The 17531-nt window shown below is 34.6% G+C and overlaps 1 protein-coding gene across 2 annotated transcripts in view; it reads right to left on the bottom strand.

The window, feature by feature from the left end:
* Nucleotides 1-17531, bottom strand: part of LOC136037021 (mediator of RNA polymerase II transcription subunit 12-like protein) — a 154741-nt gene that overhangs the window by 102593 nt on the left and 34617 nt on the right. For both annotated transcript variants that reach the window (XM_065719438.1, XM_065719439.1), the window contains exons 5-7: nucleotides 16776-16921; nucleotides 10700-10947; nucleotides 1318-1438 (exon numbers count right to left, since the gene is read on the bottom strand). In XM_065719438.1, the coding sequence (XP_065575510.1) occupies nucleotides 1318-1438; nucleotides 10700-10947; nucleotides 16776-16921 (515 nt within the window). The remainder of the gene's footprint in view (nucleotides 1-1317; nucleotides 1439-10699; nucleotides 10948-16775; nucleotides 16922-17531) is intronic.

The raw sequence follows: 17531 nt of genomic DNA, 5'->3' as shown, positions 1-17531 counted from the left end.
TAATATATGAGTCTTTAGTATACAAGAATCACTAAAAAATTATCAGTGTCTTTTCTCCACCTTTAATATATGAGTCTTTAGTATACAAGAATAACTAAAAAAAAATTATCAGTGTCTTTTCCCCACCTTTAATATATGAGTCTTTAGTATACAAGAATCACTAAAAAAATTATCAGTGTCTTTTCCCCACCTTTAATATATGAGTCTTTAGTATACAAGAATCACTAAAAAAATTATTAGTGTCTTTTCTCCACCTTTAATATATGAGTCTTTAGTATACAAGAATAACTAAAAAAAAATTATCAGTGTCTTTTCCCCACCTTTAATATATGAGTCTTTAGTATACAAGAATCACTAAAAAAATTATCAGTGTCTTTTCCCCACCTTTAATATATGAGTCTTTAGTATACAAGAATCACTAAAAAATTATCAGTGTCTTTTCTCCACCTTTAATATATGAGTCTTTAGTATACAAGAATCACTAAAAAATTATCAGTGTCTTTTCTCCACCTTTAATATATGAGTCTTTAGTATACAAGAATAACTAAAAAAAAATTATCAGTATCTTTTCCCCACCTTTAATATATGAGTCTTTAGTATACAAGAATCACTAAAAAATTATCAGTGTCTTTTCCCCACCTTTAATATATGAGTCTTTAGTATACAAGAATCACTAAAAAAATTATCAGTGTCTTTTCCCCACCTTTAATATATGAGTCTTTAGTATACAAGAATCAGTAAAAAAATTATCAGTGTCTTTTCCCTACCGAGCAGGGAAATGAAGACTACTACTGAACATGTACCCACTAAACATGGATATATACGCTAAGATTATGTAGTTGTAATTCAATTATGTAGCAAAAATTCAACTACGATATACAGTTTTTATTTCAAATAGAATTTGTAAACTGAAATACTGTTAACTGTTAGAAAGTCAACAATAAACTACCATGTGCATCTTAAAAAATAATATAGGTTGCCTTTCCTTTGCTGACTTTCAGTCTTTGATGACTGGTACTAAACGTGTACCAACTGAGGGTGGATATATCAAACACATCACACGTATTTATTAATGAATGAGTGATTTGAGAAATATTCAATTACAGTATTTAGTTTTTTCAAATAGAATTTGTAAACTGAAATGCTGTTAAATGTTAGAAAGTTAATAAGAAATTACATTGCGCAAATAAAAAAATAATAATGGTTGTCGAATACTGGTTTTACAAGAGAGTGATTGCTATAATTTCTATAACAATCATTCAATTCAAAATGACCAATGTTTATATCCATTAGTACGGCTAACTAGCAAAAACTAACCTGTATAATTGTAGAGATACCAAGCGTGACAATACGATGGTGAGGGCATATTTTAACTTCGTCTCCTAGCGCTTGAAATTGGGAAGCCAAGTCATCTACATTAAATTTCTGAATCGATACCCTAAAATTCCATTACTAAATTAGCAAAAATGAACAGTTTAGTAAATAGCAGCCAAATAAACAATGAATAATATAATAAAAGGGTAAAAACTAACTGTTTTAAGAGCAAACTCTTTTTATCTTTGTAATGCTTTCGTAAGCAATTTTTCAGTTGTACACCAAACATCTTTGAGGAGTATTTTAATAACAATAACATTGGTCATATGGGCATTCGCTCTGCAATGGATTTAAAGCGAAAGATAGAGAAAAAACACAGAATGGCAAAGAAAAGAAGAACGAGGACAATAAAAGATAGAAGGAAGAAAGTGAGTACAAGACAGTGTAGGAAAGAGGGAAACATGAGGAAAGAGACAGTAGAGAGATGGTTTTGCTAGTATATTGACTGAAAAAAAGCAAGGAAAGAGGCCTGTTCATATTTCAATCCTGGTTTTTAGGGATTCTAGATATTTGGCTAGTATAAACCTAGTGTTTTGTATATAAGGAAGAATATATTTGAGTAGGATTTTTCGATGGTTAGATCACTGGCTTGGTCTGTAAAAGATGAACGAATCGCTAAACACACAAATGAAACATCAAAAGAAAAGTACACTAGCTTGCTTCGAACAAACATATTTACTACTAAATACAAACTTATCCAGTAAATCCTACAAACATCAAAACAAAATGATTATTTCAATACGCAACGTGAAAAGGGGAAAACATATTCGGATGAGACTACTTTTCCCGATTCCACAGAATCTGCTCCTAAATTCGGATCTATTGTTCTATCATCTACTACCTTTAATTGAGTTGGCAGGAAAAAAAGGAAGATAAAAATGAAATGAAAAATAAAAGCTAAGACTTGTGAAAAGAACAATATGCACTTTTTCCTACTTTGTTAAAGATATAAACAGTTCGCACAGTTTCATAGTTATTACGTTCAGCTTGTTGTCTGTCAGGTCAGAACCATTCACACACGCAGTGGCGTAGTGGGCTAAAATTTTTGTACAAGTAGGCATCTGAATGTAATATTTTTATAGTACAAGGAGAAACATTAATTGCCACAATGTATTGAAAGCATTTAAAATGCATTTAGTGTTTAATATACTATAAGGAGGCTAAAGGTTTGATTCTAATTGAATAAATAAAATTGAAAAAATAAAATTCTTTTTATAATAAAAGATATTGAATAAGTAAAATTTTAATAGTGTAATATGTATTTCCATTTAAATGCTGTAATAACTGGAAAAGAGAACATTTGTAATACAATTCGCTTTCAGTGAAGCGCCAATGAAGCAGCAGGCTTTAGGTTTTTAAAGTTAGGAAAGGAGGCAGTAGCTAAGTTCTTGTTTGTAGTGGAACTTAATTTGTCGTGAACGGTCTTGGGAAGAAATAAGGTTAAACTAAACATTTGATATATAATGATATCAACTGCTGGAAAGCCCATCAGTTCAAAATATTATTTTACTGTAATTTCATATTTATTTTCAATGTTGTAATAAGTATGTAAGAAAGTGTTTGTAATAAAGCGCCATTTTCAGTAAAGCGCCAATGACGATGTAGGTCATAGACTGTTACAGTTAGGGAAGAAGGCAGTACCCATACTCTTTTTTGAACTGATTTTTGTTCGTTTCATTCTTGATTCGCTTGTTCAATTAAAGCTTTTGTCGTTTAAATGTTTATTTATTCACTTATATTAGTATATGTTGTATGTTAATTTGCTATGATTGTTTATTTAGTTTCTGTTCGTTTTAGGTTTCATTAAATAAAAAAAACTAATTTTTTTAGCTGAAAATAGGGAGCGACATTAAAACTTAAAACAAACAGAAATTACTCTGTATATGAAATGGGTTGTCCCCTCCGCAATCCCTCGCTCTTTACGCTAAAGCTTTTAATTGTTTTAAAAAGTAGAATTGTGGCAAAGAGTCAAACTTTAGCGTAAAGAGCGAGGGATTGCGGAGGGGACAACCCATTTCATATACAGAGTAATTTCTGTTCGTTTTAAGTTTTAATGTCGCTCCTTACTTTCAGCTAAAAAAATTAGTTTTTTTTATTTAATTTCTGAACGTTTTTGAATTAATGCATGTTTGGTTTTGGCTCTCCGCACATAAATTATTAAAATGAAATTTGTATATTAATTCTTTTTTTTGCTAAATGGCTTTCTCTTAGTTTTGATCAGACGATTTTGAGAAATAAGGGGTGGAGAAGGAGGCCTAGTTGCCCTCCAATTTTTCGGTTACTTAAAAAGGCAACTAGAACTTTTAATTTTTAACGAACGTTTTTATTAGTGAAAAATATACGTAACTTAAGAATTCACTTACGTAACAAACTTTCATAATCTTATATTTTTATTATGTATACGAGGGGGTTTGTACCCTCGTTAATACCTCGCTCTTTACACTAAATCGTAAGTTTTGTCCCAATTCTTTAAGACTGACCCCTGAATCAGAAAGGCCGTAGAATAAATAGTTGAAATTACTAAAAATACTTTAGCATAAAGAGCGAGGTATTTATCTCCTCCTAAATACCTCGCTCTTTATGCTAAAGTATTTTTAGAACCCCTCATATGCGTAATAATCTCTGTTCGTTTTAAGTTTCAATGCTAGTCCTTCCTTTCATTTGAAAAAAAACGTTTTCATGTTTATTTTTCATTGTTTTCTTATAGTAATGCTAGAAAATCCTACGCCCTTTTCATTGAATTTTTCTTCCCCCATGACCGATTCCTCCAAAGGAAAGATCCTCCAACATAGCCCCCACCCCTCAGTCCCACCCCCAAACAAAATAAAATCCCCCTGAAAACGTCTGTACACTTCCCAATAACCATTACTATATGTAAACACTGGGTCAAAGTTTGTAACTTGCAGCCCCTCCCCCAGGGATTGTGGGGGAGTAAGTCATCCCCAAGATATAGTTATTACGGTTTTCTACTATGCTGAACAAAATGGCTATCTCAAAATTTTGATCCGTTGACTTTTGGAAAAAAATGAGCGTGGGAGGGGGCCTAGATGCCCTCCAATTTTTTTGGTCACTTAAAAAGGGCACTAGAACTTTTCATTTCCGTTAGAATGAGTCCTCTTGCGACATTCTATGACCACTTGGTCGATACGATGACCCCTGGGGAAAAAAAAACAAACAAATAAACACGCACCCGTGATTTGTCTTCTGGCAAAAAATACGAAATTCCACATTTTTGTAGATAGGAGCTTGAAACTTCTACAGTAGGGTTCTCTGATACGCTGAATCTGATGGTGTCATTTTTGTTAAGATTCTACGACTTTTGGGGGGTGTTTCCCCCTATTTTCTTAAATAAGGCAAATTTTTCTCAGGCTCGTAACTTTTGACAGGTAAGACTAAACTTGATGAAACTTATATATATATAAAATCAGCATCAAAATGCGATTCTTTTGATGTAGCTATTGATATCAAAATTCAAACTTTTAGAGTTTTGGTTACTATTGAGCCGGGTCGCTCCTTACTTCAGTTCGTTACCACGAACTGTTTGATAGTAATATATTTGTGCTGGTTTTAAGCTCGATTTGCATATAAAAAATTTCTCGGCGGAATTTTCAGCCAGAATGGAATTGTCTCGGGGGAATGGGAAAAATTTTTTCAGCTAAGTCGTCTGCAAGCAAGGAGCGGATGGGTTGCCCCCTCCATATATGAAGGGTGTCCCCCTCCTTGCCTTCCTCTATCTAAAGTTTGACAGTTTGCCCCAATTTTTTTAGAGTTTTTACTGAAACATGGGGGCTTTTTAATTAGAATAGGACGCTTTTTTTAAAAGTGACAAAAGCTTTAGCGTAAAGAGTAAGGTAATGAGGAGGGGGCAACCCTTCATATGATTAATAAATCTTCCGAAATTGATTCTTTTTTTTCATGTACGGTGAGCCTAATTCAAACCTGTAGTAGTTGAAAGACGTCCAGAAAATAAATAAAAAAACAAGTTTTTTAATTGAAAGTAAGGAGCAACATTAAAACTTAAAAGGACCAGTTATTGCGTATATGAAAAGGGGTTGTCCCCTCCTCAACAACTCATTCTTGACGATAAAGTTTTTATTGTTTTATAAAGTAGAGTTGACACAAAGACTCAAACTTTAGTGTAAAGAGCGAAGCGTTGAGGAGGGAACAGCACCTTTCATATACAGAATAATTTCTGTTCGTTGTAAATTTTAGTGCCGTTGCTAACTTTCAGTTAAAAAACTTGTTTTTTTTTTTTTTCATTTCAAACAGAACAGAAAAGCTTATTGCCTACACATAGCATTGGGAAGTAAACGGAAATTTTTCCGGAGGCGAATTTTCTCTGAGGGAATTTTCAGTAGTGATATGTGGGGGGTGCCCCCTCTTATATACTTCGCTCTTTACGCTAAAGTACGGCTTTAAATCCCAATCCTTTACGAACAAAAAGCGAAACACAAAGCTAGTTAAATTACAATAAGAAAACTTTTTGAACATTCTAAATTACTTTAGCGTGAAGAGCAAGGTATTGTGGAAGGGGTGTCCTTCCCCTATAGTATTGATTTATGTTCGTTTAATTTTCAATTTTTGATCCTTACTTTCAGTTGAATAAACTTGTTTTTTTTTTTTTTTTCTTAATCACGAAAAGGCACATACGATTCTTAGGAGAAAACATTGAAATGTCGCTAATTTTGAGAAGCCAAAAATAGCCAGTAGTTTATTTTCATTTATCGTGAGGCTGAGCCCGTGTAATTTCAAATCTAGATTTTTATGGTAAGCATTTATGTCATCGAAGCTTGTTTTTATATTATTAAATGTTTGGGAAAAAATTTGGCGTAATACTCGTTTAATTACAATTTTTGTTATTGAACTTGGGCGGAGCGAAAACTTAATTAATTTGAGCAAAAAAAAAATGATCGGAGCTATCGAAATCATTGTAACAAATATAGAAAGTGGGTACATCGATATATCGTTTAATCAAATTATCGCCCAACACATCCAATCTAAAGCGAAACATCTCATCGTAAAACTTATTCTTAAGCCAAAGATGTCTCGATGCACAGATGGAATTCACGCCCTACGTATTAAAAATGGTGGTCCTGTGCTTTTAGGACATCTCACGCTAATGCTGCAGATGATTTTTTTTCCAAAGGCTTGATTCCGTCAAGATTCTGCGTGGGAGATATTTTTCCTATTCCAAAAAACGAAAAAACCTTCAACCAATACTCAGCTTTCAGGCCCATAACTGTCCCAACCAGTTTATGCAAGCTTTATGAACTACTGTTTATAAATAAAAAAGCTTGAAGGAAAATGTCATCTGCTTCGACATCAATTTGGATTTCAACATGACATTGGATGTGTTATACACCCTTGCACTTATTGCAAATACTTGGTGCTTCTTGTACAGTTAGTTCAGTCGCTTTGGCGAGTACACGATGTTCATCACGCCTTTGACACCTTGATCCGCCCCCTTATGCTTTTAAGGGTACTTAAAAGAGGAGTAAATTCGGCTATAATTAGATCTCAAAGGGATATGTGTGCTAAGCTACAAGTTCACCTTAAAGCCCCCTTAAGCAAAATGAAATGGCACGGCCACTGGATAGAACTATACCAGTTAGGAGAGGAGTCAGCCAAGGCGCAATTGTCTCACAATCGTATTTTAATAGTTATATTCTCGAAGCTCAGGACCAGTGCGAGATGTCTTGCGTTTTCTCTGGCCTCAACATCTACTTAGTCACTTATGCTGATGACATTTTTAAAATTAGCCGGAATTTAAGAAAAATTTCTGAAACTTTCCCAAAACTGCAAAGCAGAACATTTAGAATCTGGTCTTGAATTTAAAACAGCAAAGTCCAATGTTGTGCTTTTTAACTGGAAAGGCCCACTTCCTGGTGAAAATGTACTTGAGAATTTAAAGATCTGCCCGGCTGATCGAATCGTTTATCTAAGTATTACCATTGGAAACATTATTTCTCATACTCGTCATCTCCTAAAATAACTCATCAAACGCCGTATATCAGCTGCCTATGCTTCCATAGTCTCTGCTAAGCTTTGTTTCAATCGCCGTTTATCACCTCTTAAGCTTTCTTGAAAGGTGATCGATCAGCTCTGATTTCCTCTTCAAACAAGTACTTCGACAGATTCAGCACCATTTGCCGCTTTCCCTTTCTTTGGAACGTTTGGAAGCTTTTAACTCTACTTTCAGCATGCTTAGAGGCAGACCCATGCTCAAAAAGTCCTTCTCTACTACTGCTTTTTTCAGACGTTCTCCTGCTTCTTTCAGAAGAGAATAATCGATTTATTTCTTCTGTTTAGCCATCTCTTTTTTTCGTAAAATGTCTGACTCCAGCTCCGCTATTTGCTGCTTCATCTGGACCAGGTCCTCGACTGCCAATTTAGCATCTTTCTTTTCAGCTTTAAGCTTTTCTTTTTCCCATTCATCCTTTCTATGTCCCATAAGGTGAAGTTCATAGCTAGCTCTAGCAGATCTGGCAAAACACACAAGCTTCTTTGTGATCGGCACAAGCTCGGGTTTTTTCTCACAGTTGCTTCCATGGCAGAGCGAAACAGTTGCTTTGACTAATTGACCCAAGGCCTGATATTTCACATCACCACCTGATGTCTTTAGTTCTAGGATCTTTTACCAATAACTATCAATTTGGGTATCGTTCGTGGGGGGTGACACAGCATCCGACTATGATAATAATAACCATTCTCCCTGGGCTTTTTCTATGTTCGTCTGAAACGGAAGTTTTCTTGCGATGTACGGAACATCACCGCAACCTATCAGCTGATAGTCTGGCTCGGGAAGGCTGAAGCGACTAAGGCTCCGGAAAAAACTCGTTATTCACAGGGCACTTTGTCAACGAATACGGTACAGTAGCTTTGACGTGCTTTTTAACTCCTAGGAAAAGAAATTCCCTATGTTACTGAGTCGTTTTCTAATAGGCAAGAACTGCCAGGAATCGTTCATTACATAAGGGTTGCTTTGGATATATTTCTGCAGCACTGTCTACGCTTTCAAACCCCATAGCAAGGTGATGGTTGACATTATTTGCACATACTCACTGTCCAAGAAAAACTATGCATAACGACACATCAGAATTCAGCAAAAAAAATCAACGGCTCTTGTTTTTGGAACACCCCAGTGAATACAGTAAAGGTATTTGCAGAACTCACAACAAGCTATATTTCAGCTTTAATTGTTCGCTTTCTTAGCCAACTGACAACTTTCAGATACTTCTGATTTGAAATAAAAAAAAAAACTTTAAGTTCTTTTTCTATTGGACGAATTTCAGAAAATATTCAATCAGAGCGGATCATCTAAATCAAGCAGTTGGCAGCTTCTCCTAAGGCAAGCCACCTGGTGGGAACGTGCTTTACGAACTTCTGTCATGGAGACTTAACTTTTAGCTGACACTGGCTAAAACCGTCACAACGAGCTAACCATCCGCTGAAGAAATCGTAAACAGCAATTATTCTATCAGAACATTCTTTCCCGAGTTCCTGTAGTACTTTTTGGAGCATATTATGCACCGCATGGATGTTGCAGGTACCGATTTTTAAAAGACCTTTTGAATACCACTTTCTCTTTTCCAAGTAAAGAATTGACAAAACTTTCTTATTTACAGCTGGATCATCGCTCGAAAGCATCAACAGTCTCTCTAGTGGAAGTACTCCATTTTCTATACACTGTAAGAGCTTCTTGCTCAGATCCTCACTAGTAGCATGTTCTAGATTAAATTGTTCTAAGATGCCGAGCAATAACTGGTTTTTGTTCCTTCAACCAGCCCTGGACCCTTATTTAAAGCTTTTTTACCCCAGCATTATTTGTGGTCTCATCGTATTTCAGCACATCAGACATCTTGATTTTCCAACCAAAATTTCCCTAGAATAAAGATACACAGCTGACAGCTGACAGCTGTCAGCAACACAGCTGACAGATGACATTTTTTGGTATTTAACAAAAAGCCTTCCGGTACAGCACCCGGGAAACATAGTTCAAAGACATCGACAACACCTTAGCAAAGTAGAGGCCCTAGAATAGATTACATCCTAATGTAGGTGTAAAAAAAGACACATCATTGGAATCGTCATGGCTGAAAAGCCTGTAGATGAATCTTACAGTTCCCAGGCCTGAATAAAAAGGAAAATCCTTTTTTTTATGGGAAGTACTGATGCGTTCTGTTTTATTTCATGACAAAATTGAGAGGAATCATACTGTATTTCCATCTTTTTGAGGGTGATAATTAAAAAATAGAATAGAGCTCTCCATAGAAGAGAACAAAGTAAAAACAAAAATGTTCAAAACTGGACATTCAATGACTTGGCTACGCAAGAAACATCTAATGACAGAAGCTAAAATGAACAAAAATCAGTTAAAAGAACGCAGGCAGTTAAAAAAAAATTCAAAATGAAAAAAATTGGATATTACTCTCCATTTGCATCGGCAATCTACGATTTGCCTCTTCTCCAAACAAATAAGGATTCAAGACGTTTCAACTGTTCAATTAGCAATGAGACACAATCAGTTATATCATTTTGGCATGAGCAGAGTCTTGAGGATTTAAATCTTTAATGGGTAATTTCATTCCTGCCAAATAAACAATGAAATAATCCAGATAATTTAATTTCGGTTTCAGAATTCACAGTGAAACTTCTCACAAGAAGGCGATTAATAAATGCCACGAACTTTCAGGTATTTTTCAAAAAGAAACTTCTGAAGGTTGTTATGGGCTTGAAATTACTTTTACAATTTAATTCTTTAGTAAAAACAAGTACCAAGCACCACTAAAAAGCCATTAAACCAATAAAGACCGAAAAACCGGTCTTTAAAACTATAAAACTCGAATCCTAAATGTGGTCCCGTCCAAGACGAGATTAATTACTCTATACCAAGAATTTCCTTTAATTCTGAAATTGAGGACTAAAATCCTCCACTTTTTTATATTTTCAAGCTCTTTTGTGGAGTTACCATTGATTTTATTATTTCATTTGTGTCCCAATAAGCTGTTCTCGTTATTTTTTTTAAATTATTTTCTTTTCTTACTTTTAAGCTTAACACGGGTAATTGTAAATATTACTTAATCAGTTTCAAATGGCAATTAATTTATGTTTTAAAGGCGTGTTTTTTTTGTTTTGTTTTTTATTTACTATGAGCTATAGCTTACTCTTTAATAGGATTCAGCTACTACTATATCCATGATTAAAAATGCCTCTAAGAAAAAGGGCGGAGACTGACAAGATAAATCATATTCACCTACATATTGATATATATGGTGTATAGTCCTTATATATAAGTAATTATATAGTATAAATTCATATTACTTACTCTTTACCAGATTCTTGTTTCACTTCAGAGTTGGGACACGGTCTTCCAACGTCATCCAAAAGTTGATTAAATCTTCGTATTGCCGCATGTACTAGCTTCCGACTCAGAAGTTCGCAGTTTGTAAATTCTGGCAAATAGTCAAGAACCCAGGGGACTATAATTCGCATACAATAGTCATCATTTGAACGGCATTTGTCGAAAGTTTCTGTCACAGCGTTTAAAACATCATTTTGATCTAGCAAACCTTCCTGGAATTTCATTACTATATATTTTAATTAATTATTATAAAATATTAACAATATAATATTTCTTAGTTCTTTGTCGAAAGTTTCTGTTACAGCGTTTAAAACATCATTTTGATCTAGCAAACCTTCCTAGAATTTCATTACTATATATTTTAGTTAATCATTACAAAATATTAACAATATAATATTTCTTAGTCCTTTTTCTCAGATCTATTGACTAACTTATTAAATATTACCTACACATATTGAGGAAAATGACACAACCTTTAGGTAACATGGAAACGACTTGATTTTTTTGGACATGGAATTTTAAGACAGTAGAATATACAAAAACTGAGGTAAACGCACACACACCAGCAAGAGGTGGGGATTGGGGAAGAAGTTTTCCCAACTATGACTTTGGAGCGATCTCCTCTTGGCAAAAAGATGGACTAAAATACACATTTTGCATATCCAGCCTCAAACTCTCTGGCAAGATGGGTTCTCTAAAACCAAGATAAATGCAAAAATACCTGCATACAAGAAAATCAGAACGCTGTTCTTCAAGCAAGGCCGTATCTAATGGGGGGGTAACAAAAAATTAAGTACAAAGCGTTAAAAAGGTAACAAAAATTTATATAAACAAATTTTTGATGCGAGTTTAAATTTTTTTTTTTTTGCAACATCCTCCCCCCGACAAAAATACTGGATACGCCTGTCTTCGAGGTTCTCATACCGTATACTTTTCATACTGACCGTCACCAAGTAAAGGGACTAACCCAAGAGGAACGGTATGAATCTTAAAAATATATGTATGTATGTATGTATGTATGTATGTGTATATATATATATATATATATATATATATATATATATATATATATATATATATATATATATATATATATATATATATATATATATATATATATATATATATATATATATATATATATATATATATATATATATATTATACGAAAAGCAACAGAAAATGTGGGGAGATAATGGTAAATCTTCGAACGGTTTAAGGGAATTAACCATATAAAATTTCAAAAATAACTTAAAGTTAGGGTAAATTGGAAATTTAGGGTAAATGTGAAAATGGGATAAAATTATCATTTTCATATTTTAAGCCAATAGTGAAAAGTACTTTTAAGTACTAGGCCTAGATACATAGTATAATGATATGACCTAATACCCTAATTTATATACAATAAGAAGAAAATGAGAAGAACTATGTATACTTCAGACACTGACAAAATGGTCTCTAAAAAGCAGCACTCCACAAGTACTATTCTTGCTAATTTAAGGGTATCCATTGAACAAAGCCTATCCTTGTGAGAAAAAACAAAATAAAAGATTTAAGAAAAGATTTAAAGATTTAAGAAATTAAAGGGACAACTACAAGACGCAAATGGGGGGATGATGACAAAGATGCACCATTGTAAAAATGTAAATATATAATATCTCATAAGCACAAGAATTAGTCACAGAAATAATAAAAAAATAAATGGTTTGAAATTAGCCATATATTTTTACTAGAGGCAGGTGCATTTTAATTGGAGATATATCCTAATTTTACAGATCTACTAAATTTCTGTAAAATATGCTCTCTTTTTTAATATTAAATACACTAATAAAGAACAAAATAAGTTAGAGAAACTGTAAAAAGAAGATAGAAGAATAGCTAGCTGGATAATTTATCTACTTATTTTTTTTTAAGAAAAAGAAAAAGCAGAAAAGAGGTAGCCGTTTACTCAGTAAACTTACTGTTCCGTTCTTTTTTCCCTTGCTGTTTTTGCCGTTTTTCCGTGTTTTGATTGTTAGCATTGAAGCATAGAGAATTTTATTGGATTTGCGGTAAATACCATCAAGCGATTACCACTGTTATGTATTTTGAAGAAATGATTTGCCACCATGAACATTAATCCAACATTAAAACAGATATTCACCTGCCCTCAAATCGACATAGTTGATTTAGTAGACAAAATTTTTTAATTAAGAATCGTTGAACAAAGAGTAGGTTAAACATACCGACAAAATACTCTTTAGCGTGAGGCCATTAAATTTCCCATGACATGATGAATTTTGGCATAATAATAATAATAATTTATTCCTCACTCCTCTCAATACGAAATTTCCACCTAACTGACACCTAACTAACATAAAAATGTTATGGCAGGGCGGATCGACTGCGGCACGAGTACCATTTAAGGTCGTCCTACGTTGAAAGTCTCGAGATATGGTATGTTTATGTTTCGGCTATTGGGGAAGGCTTCCAGTGATTTCATCTTTTTGACCGGGAATGGCAGTTTGTTCCAGATCCTGATAACCCGGGGTATGAACGAATGATGGTAAGTATGAGATCTTGCAATCTTCATCTTCACAGGCTCCAATTGCAGACTGTGTGTTCTTGTGTTGCTTTGGGGAGTTATTTCAACAAGCTTGTCTTTTAAGTTCCCAAAATTCTAGTGAACTATCTTGAAGAGGGTTTTTAAGTCTAAGATCGTTCTTCTTGTCTCAAGTTTATGGAGTGTGAGCCTTCTTAGAGCTTCGTCATACGGAAGGTTTCTGAATCCTTGAAGTCCTTTTACAAGGCGTTTCTGGACTCGTTCTATTCTATTAATATCCTTTTTGAGATACGGCGACCAGATGACAATAGCGTATTCAAGCTGTGGCCTGACGTAGCTTGTGTATGCTGAGATCTTTGAGTGAATGTCAAGGTATCGTAGGGAGTGAGTGAGTAGCCAGAGAGTATTTGATATGCTTTTCTGGTTTGAGGTTCAAGCTCAGGATTACACCTATGTCCTTTTCGCAGGTAGATTTTGTCAGGTCGATACCTTTCATTTCACTTAAAGCAGTACTTCACTCAAAGCAGTACTTTACTTAACTTCACTTACTGAGTACTTCACTTAAAGCAGTTCTTTACTTAACTTCACTTACTGAGTACTTCACTTAAAGCAGTTCTTTACTTAACTTCACTTACTGAGTACTTCACTTAAAGCAGTTCTTTACTTAACTTCACTTACTGAGTACTTCACTTAAAGCAGTTCTTTACTTAACTTCACTTACTGAGTACTTCACTTAAAGCAGTTCTTTACTTAACTTCACTTACTGAGTACTTCACTTAAAGCAGTTCTTTACTTAACTTCACTTACTGAGTACTTCACTTAAAGCAGCCAGAAACGGAATTTTATTGGCGCTGGAGACCTCCAATTATTTATCAGATAAATTTCAATCTATCCGTTTCATAATTCCCCATTTCCTTTTATTTTCGCTCCCCTTTATGAGTGCCTCCATCGTCTTTTTACGCGATAAGCTGATTAAGTATGGTCTAAAAATACACATGGAATATTAGTCATCCTTTGAGTCCCGATAGACTTTTCTGGCAGTTGGGAAGAATTTAATAATGAGAGGGTGAAAGGCGTAGTCATAGATCCCTTTCAGGAAGTTATTTTTGTTCCTTTTAATTTTTAACTGTGCTCCTTACTTGCATCATAAAAATAATTTTTCTTTGTTATCCGGGCTTTAGCTAAATTTTGATTATCCAAAGGGTTCCTGGGGCTTCTATATACAGAAGCATGTGTTTGCGATAAACCAAATAAATAAAAAATCTCATTAGGTTATTTTAATTTTCTTCTTTTGAGTGCTTAGAATGCAACATGGTATATGTACTTGTGGTGTATAAGGACGGTCCCTAAACCTTAGTCCCCAGCATATCTATGGAGCTTATGATAAACCCTTGAAAATTGAAGGAATTTGATTGGCTGCAACGAATGGACCACACTTTTGGTGTTCTCGGGGTCTCAACCTGAAATAACCTTCTTGTATTATTGCATATTGGATTATTGGGTCCTATGTAGTGGCATAAACTATGTTGAAGAACTAAACGATTGGCATCGTTCTCTACGCCGAGCCCCTAGCAAGTGAACTATGTTGAAGCCTAACAAGTGAAGTAAATGTGGCAAGAAATTAAGCAAATATCTCACTAACAGGTGTATTCCTCAAATTTGGACACCTCAAAAACAATGGTAAATCCAGGATTTGGCAAGGGGTGGTTTGCTTATGGACTGATATTATACTCTGTAAGAGCTATCTTTTCTTCCTTGAATCATCCTTCTTTCATACTGTTATCTGCAATCACAGGAGTAGCTAGACCCCCACTGTTTCATGCGCTTAGTAAAGATGTGCTTTGCACGTACCGATACATACGCTGTCCTAAGTGGCATGAAACCTGGCATCGAAAGTTTTGTCAAGTTTTGACTCTGAACTTGAAGCGGATCCTTAATCAAAGAAAGTCAAGCTCTGAGAGTGAGGTGGGACCAGGAACAAGGGATCAGTTGCAATTAACTGCAGTCACTAAAATGAAAAGACGTGAGGTGAATAGAGAGCTCTAAAACATAGTTTAAAAATCACCTCTCTACTAAGCACAAAACTGCTGAACAGCTTAAACCAATCGTCACACTCTACAGCTTTGCTTTAGCTCAGCATGTTGAGCACAACATGGGAAACTACCCCACCTCCAGCAATTCGACAATATTCTGAACACAAAGGATTTTTTTTCATTCCACTCCATCCGTGGTTGTTTGCAGCCACCCTCATCAGACCCTTACTTCCCTTCTTTTGATGTTTCTCGAAACAACCAAACTATTCACGTTTGCGCTCTGGGTACTTCTAAAGTTTTATTTCCATGTTTAAAATTCAAGTTGTTTACTCAATAATTGTTTGAATTAGAGGTAATATAATCGTAAAGCATTATTGAAACTATTTGAGTATTTCTTCGCTGCGTATTCAGTATTTTCTGTATTGATAATTACTTCTTTTTCTTCCTCTATGGTACCAGTATAGGAAGATCATGACAAAATTTGGGCTGAATGGTGTTGCCTGTGAAGTTACTGTGCTAAGCAGAAAGCTTTCGAATATCAGCAATAATAAACAACCACAGTTCCACTGTCTTGAAAGTAAATATGTTTTGTGATATGTGTAATTTCTTTTTTTTTTCTCTATTTGTTTTACTCTTCTATTTACTTTTTCGTAATATTAAACACATTCAAATGTCATAGACATACTTCATGTTTTAGATAAGCTTTGATGTATTTAAAATTACTCGTCGATGTGATTAAAATATTTTAAATACAACTCTCTCTAATTTACGAACAGGTCGATTGTACTACCTATATTAGACACCAGTGAATAAAAAGAAATATATACAGCTGCAAGCCTGCCATTGCTACACGGCTGATCTGACTAAATTATTACTAAAAAATCTTACTAAATTAGACCTTACTCTTTCTTTATAAAAGAAGCAGATGATAAAATGGTTCGTTACTTAAGATTCATCTTAATTCAGATCATTTTTTTCATTCCACTCCATCCGTGCAGATACAGGGTAAAACAGGGTACATAACTGTTATTTCAGCAATTGTCACAGAAGCAAAATAGCTTCTATGGGGCAACGGAATGTAACAGAAATGTAAACAGAAATAAAGGAAATGTAAGATACAGCCTTCAGGTGCGATAGTGCTCATACATGGGATTCCTCAGTCATTTCTCGTTCACTGTCTTCCTTTTCATGTGTCTGGTATTTGTACCATACACCTCTTATGATTCCTGGATCAAAAGTATACCTATCAGACAAATCAGGTTAATTCCTATTGTTGCAAGTCCTAGGGAGCGCCTCGAATCTAAGACAGAGCAAATCCCAAGAAGATTAGAATTAATCGTACAAGGAATTTTTAACCGATGGAATGATTCATGGTGAAGTGATAATATGGACACATATCAAAACTTTTAAGATTATAAAAAAACCTAAGTACAAACAAAAAAGAAAAAAAAGAAGAAAGACTTACACGATACATAGAAAAGAGTAGATTCGAACAATAGCTCCAAAGCTTTAGTGCAAGCTTCTGCTCCTCACTGAGCGTCGTAGGACCATTTTGTTGAGCAGGGGCAATTGATGACGCCTGCGCATTAGCTAAAACTTGCTGTGCCAAGCCTATACAAAAACAAATGAAAAATAAATATTACATAGCCTTCTTATTGCTACACAACACATCAGATTTTGGACAATGACTTCTTTATACCTAGAATTCCCTATTAATTGACAGTAAGTTTATGTCAAACTAATGGCCTTCTTCAAGTTGATATAAGACCACTTTGAATACGATATTTATGTCTAAGGATAAGTTTCGGTATTTTATATATACTTGAAACTTGGGTCAAAATCGAAAGGTATTGACCACATCTGTGCTTTGCACTTGGAGTTTGGGGGAGAGGCATTAATCCAACACTTGGCACTTTTAATGCAGATGGTTTTACACAGCAAACCGTGCCCTCTCCTTTTTGCATTGTAGATATTATCCCAATTCCCAAAATAAGAAAACCAAACCCAGAAGGTTAGTAAGGTAAAGGAAAAGGATACGGCATTAGAGCTTATAGTCCCTACCGGCGGTGCTGATCTCCATTTCTTGGCCCTACAGCCAGGAAGCTTCCTTGCGACCTATTACGATTACGATGTCCTTTTGCAAAGTCTTCGAGCTTCTTTTTCAACCTGACTTTGGACCGAAATGTTACACTCTCCTTAAACAGTTCGGGTTCAAGAGGGG

This window comes from Artemia franciscana, chromosome 16, assembly GCF_032884065.1.
Source record: "Artemia franciscana chromosome 16, ASM3288406v1, whole genome shotgun sequence".
NCBI classification, from domain to species: Eukaryota; Metazoa; Arthropoda; class Branchiopoda; order Anostraca; family Artemiidae; genus Artemia; species Artemia franciscana.
The sequence above is the reverse complement of the archived record's forward strand: the minus strand, read 5'-3'. Positions and strand labels throughout refer to the sequence as shown.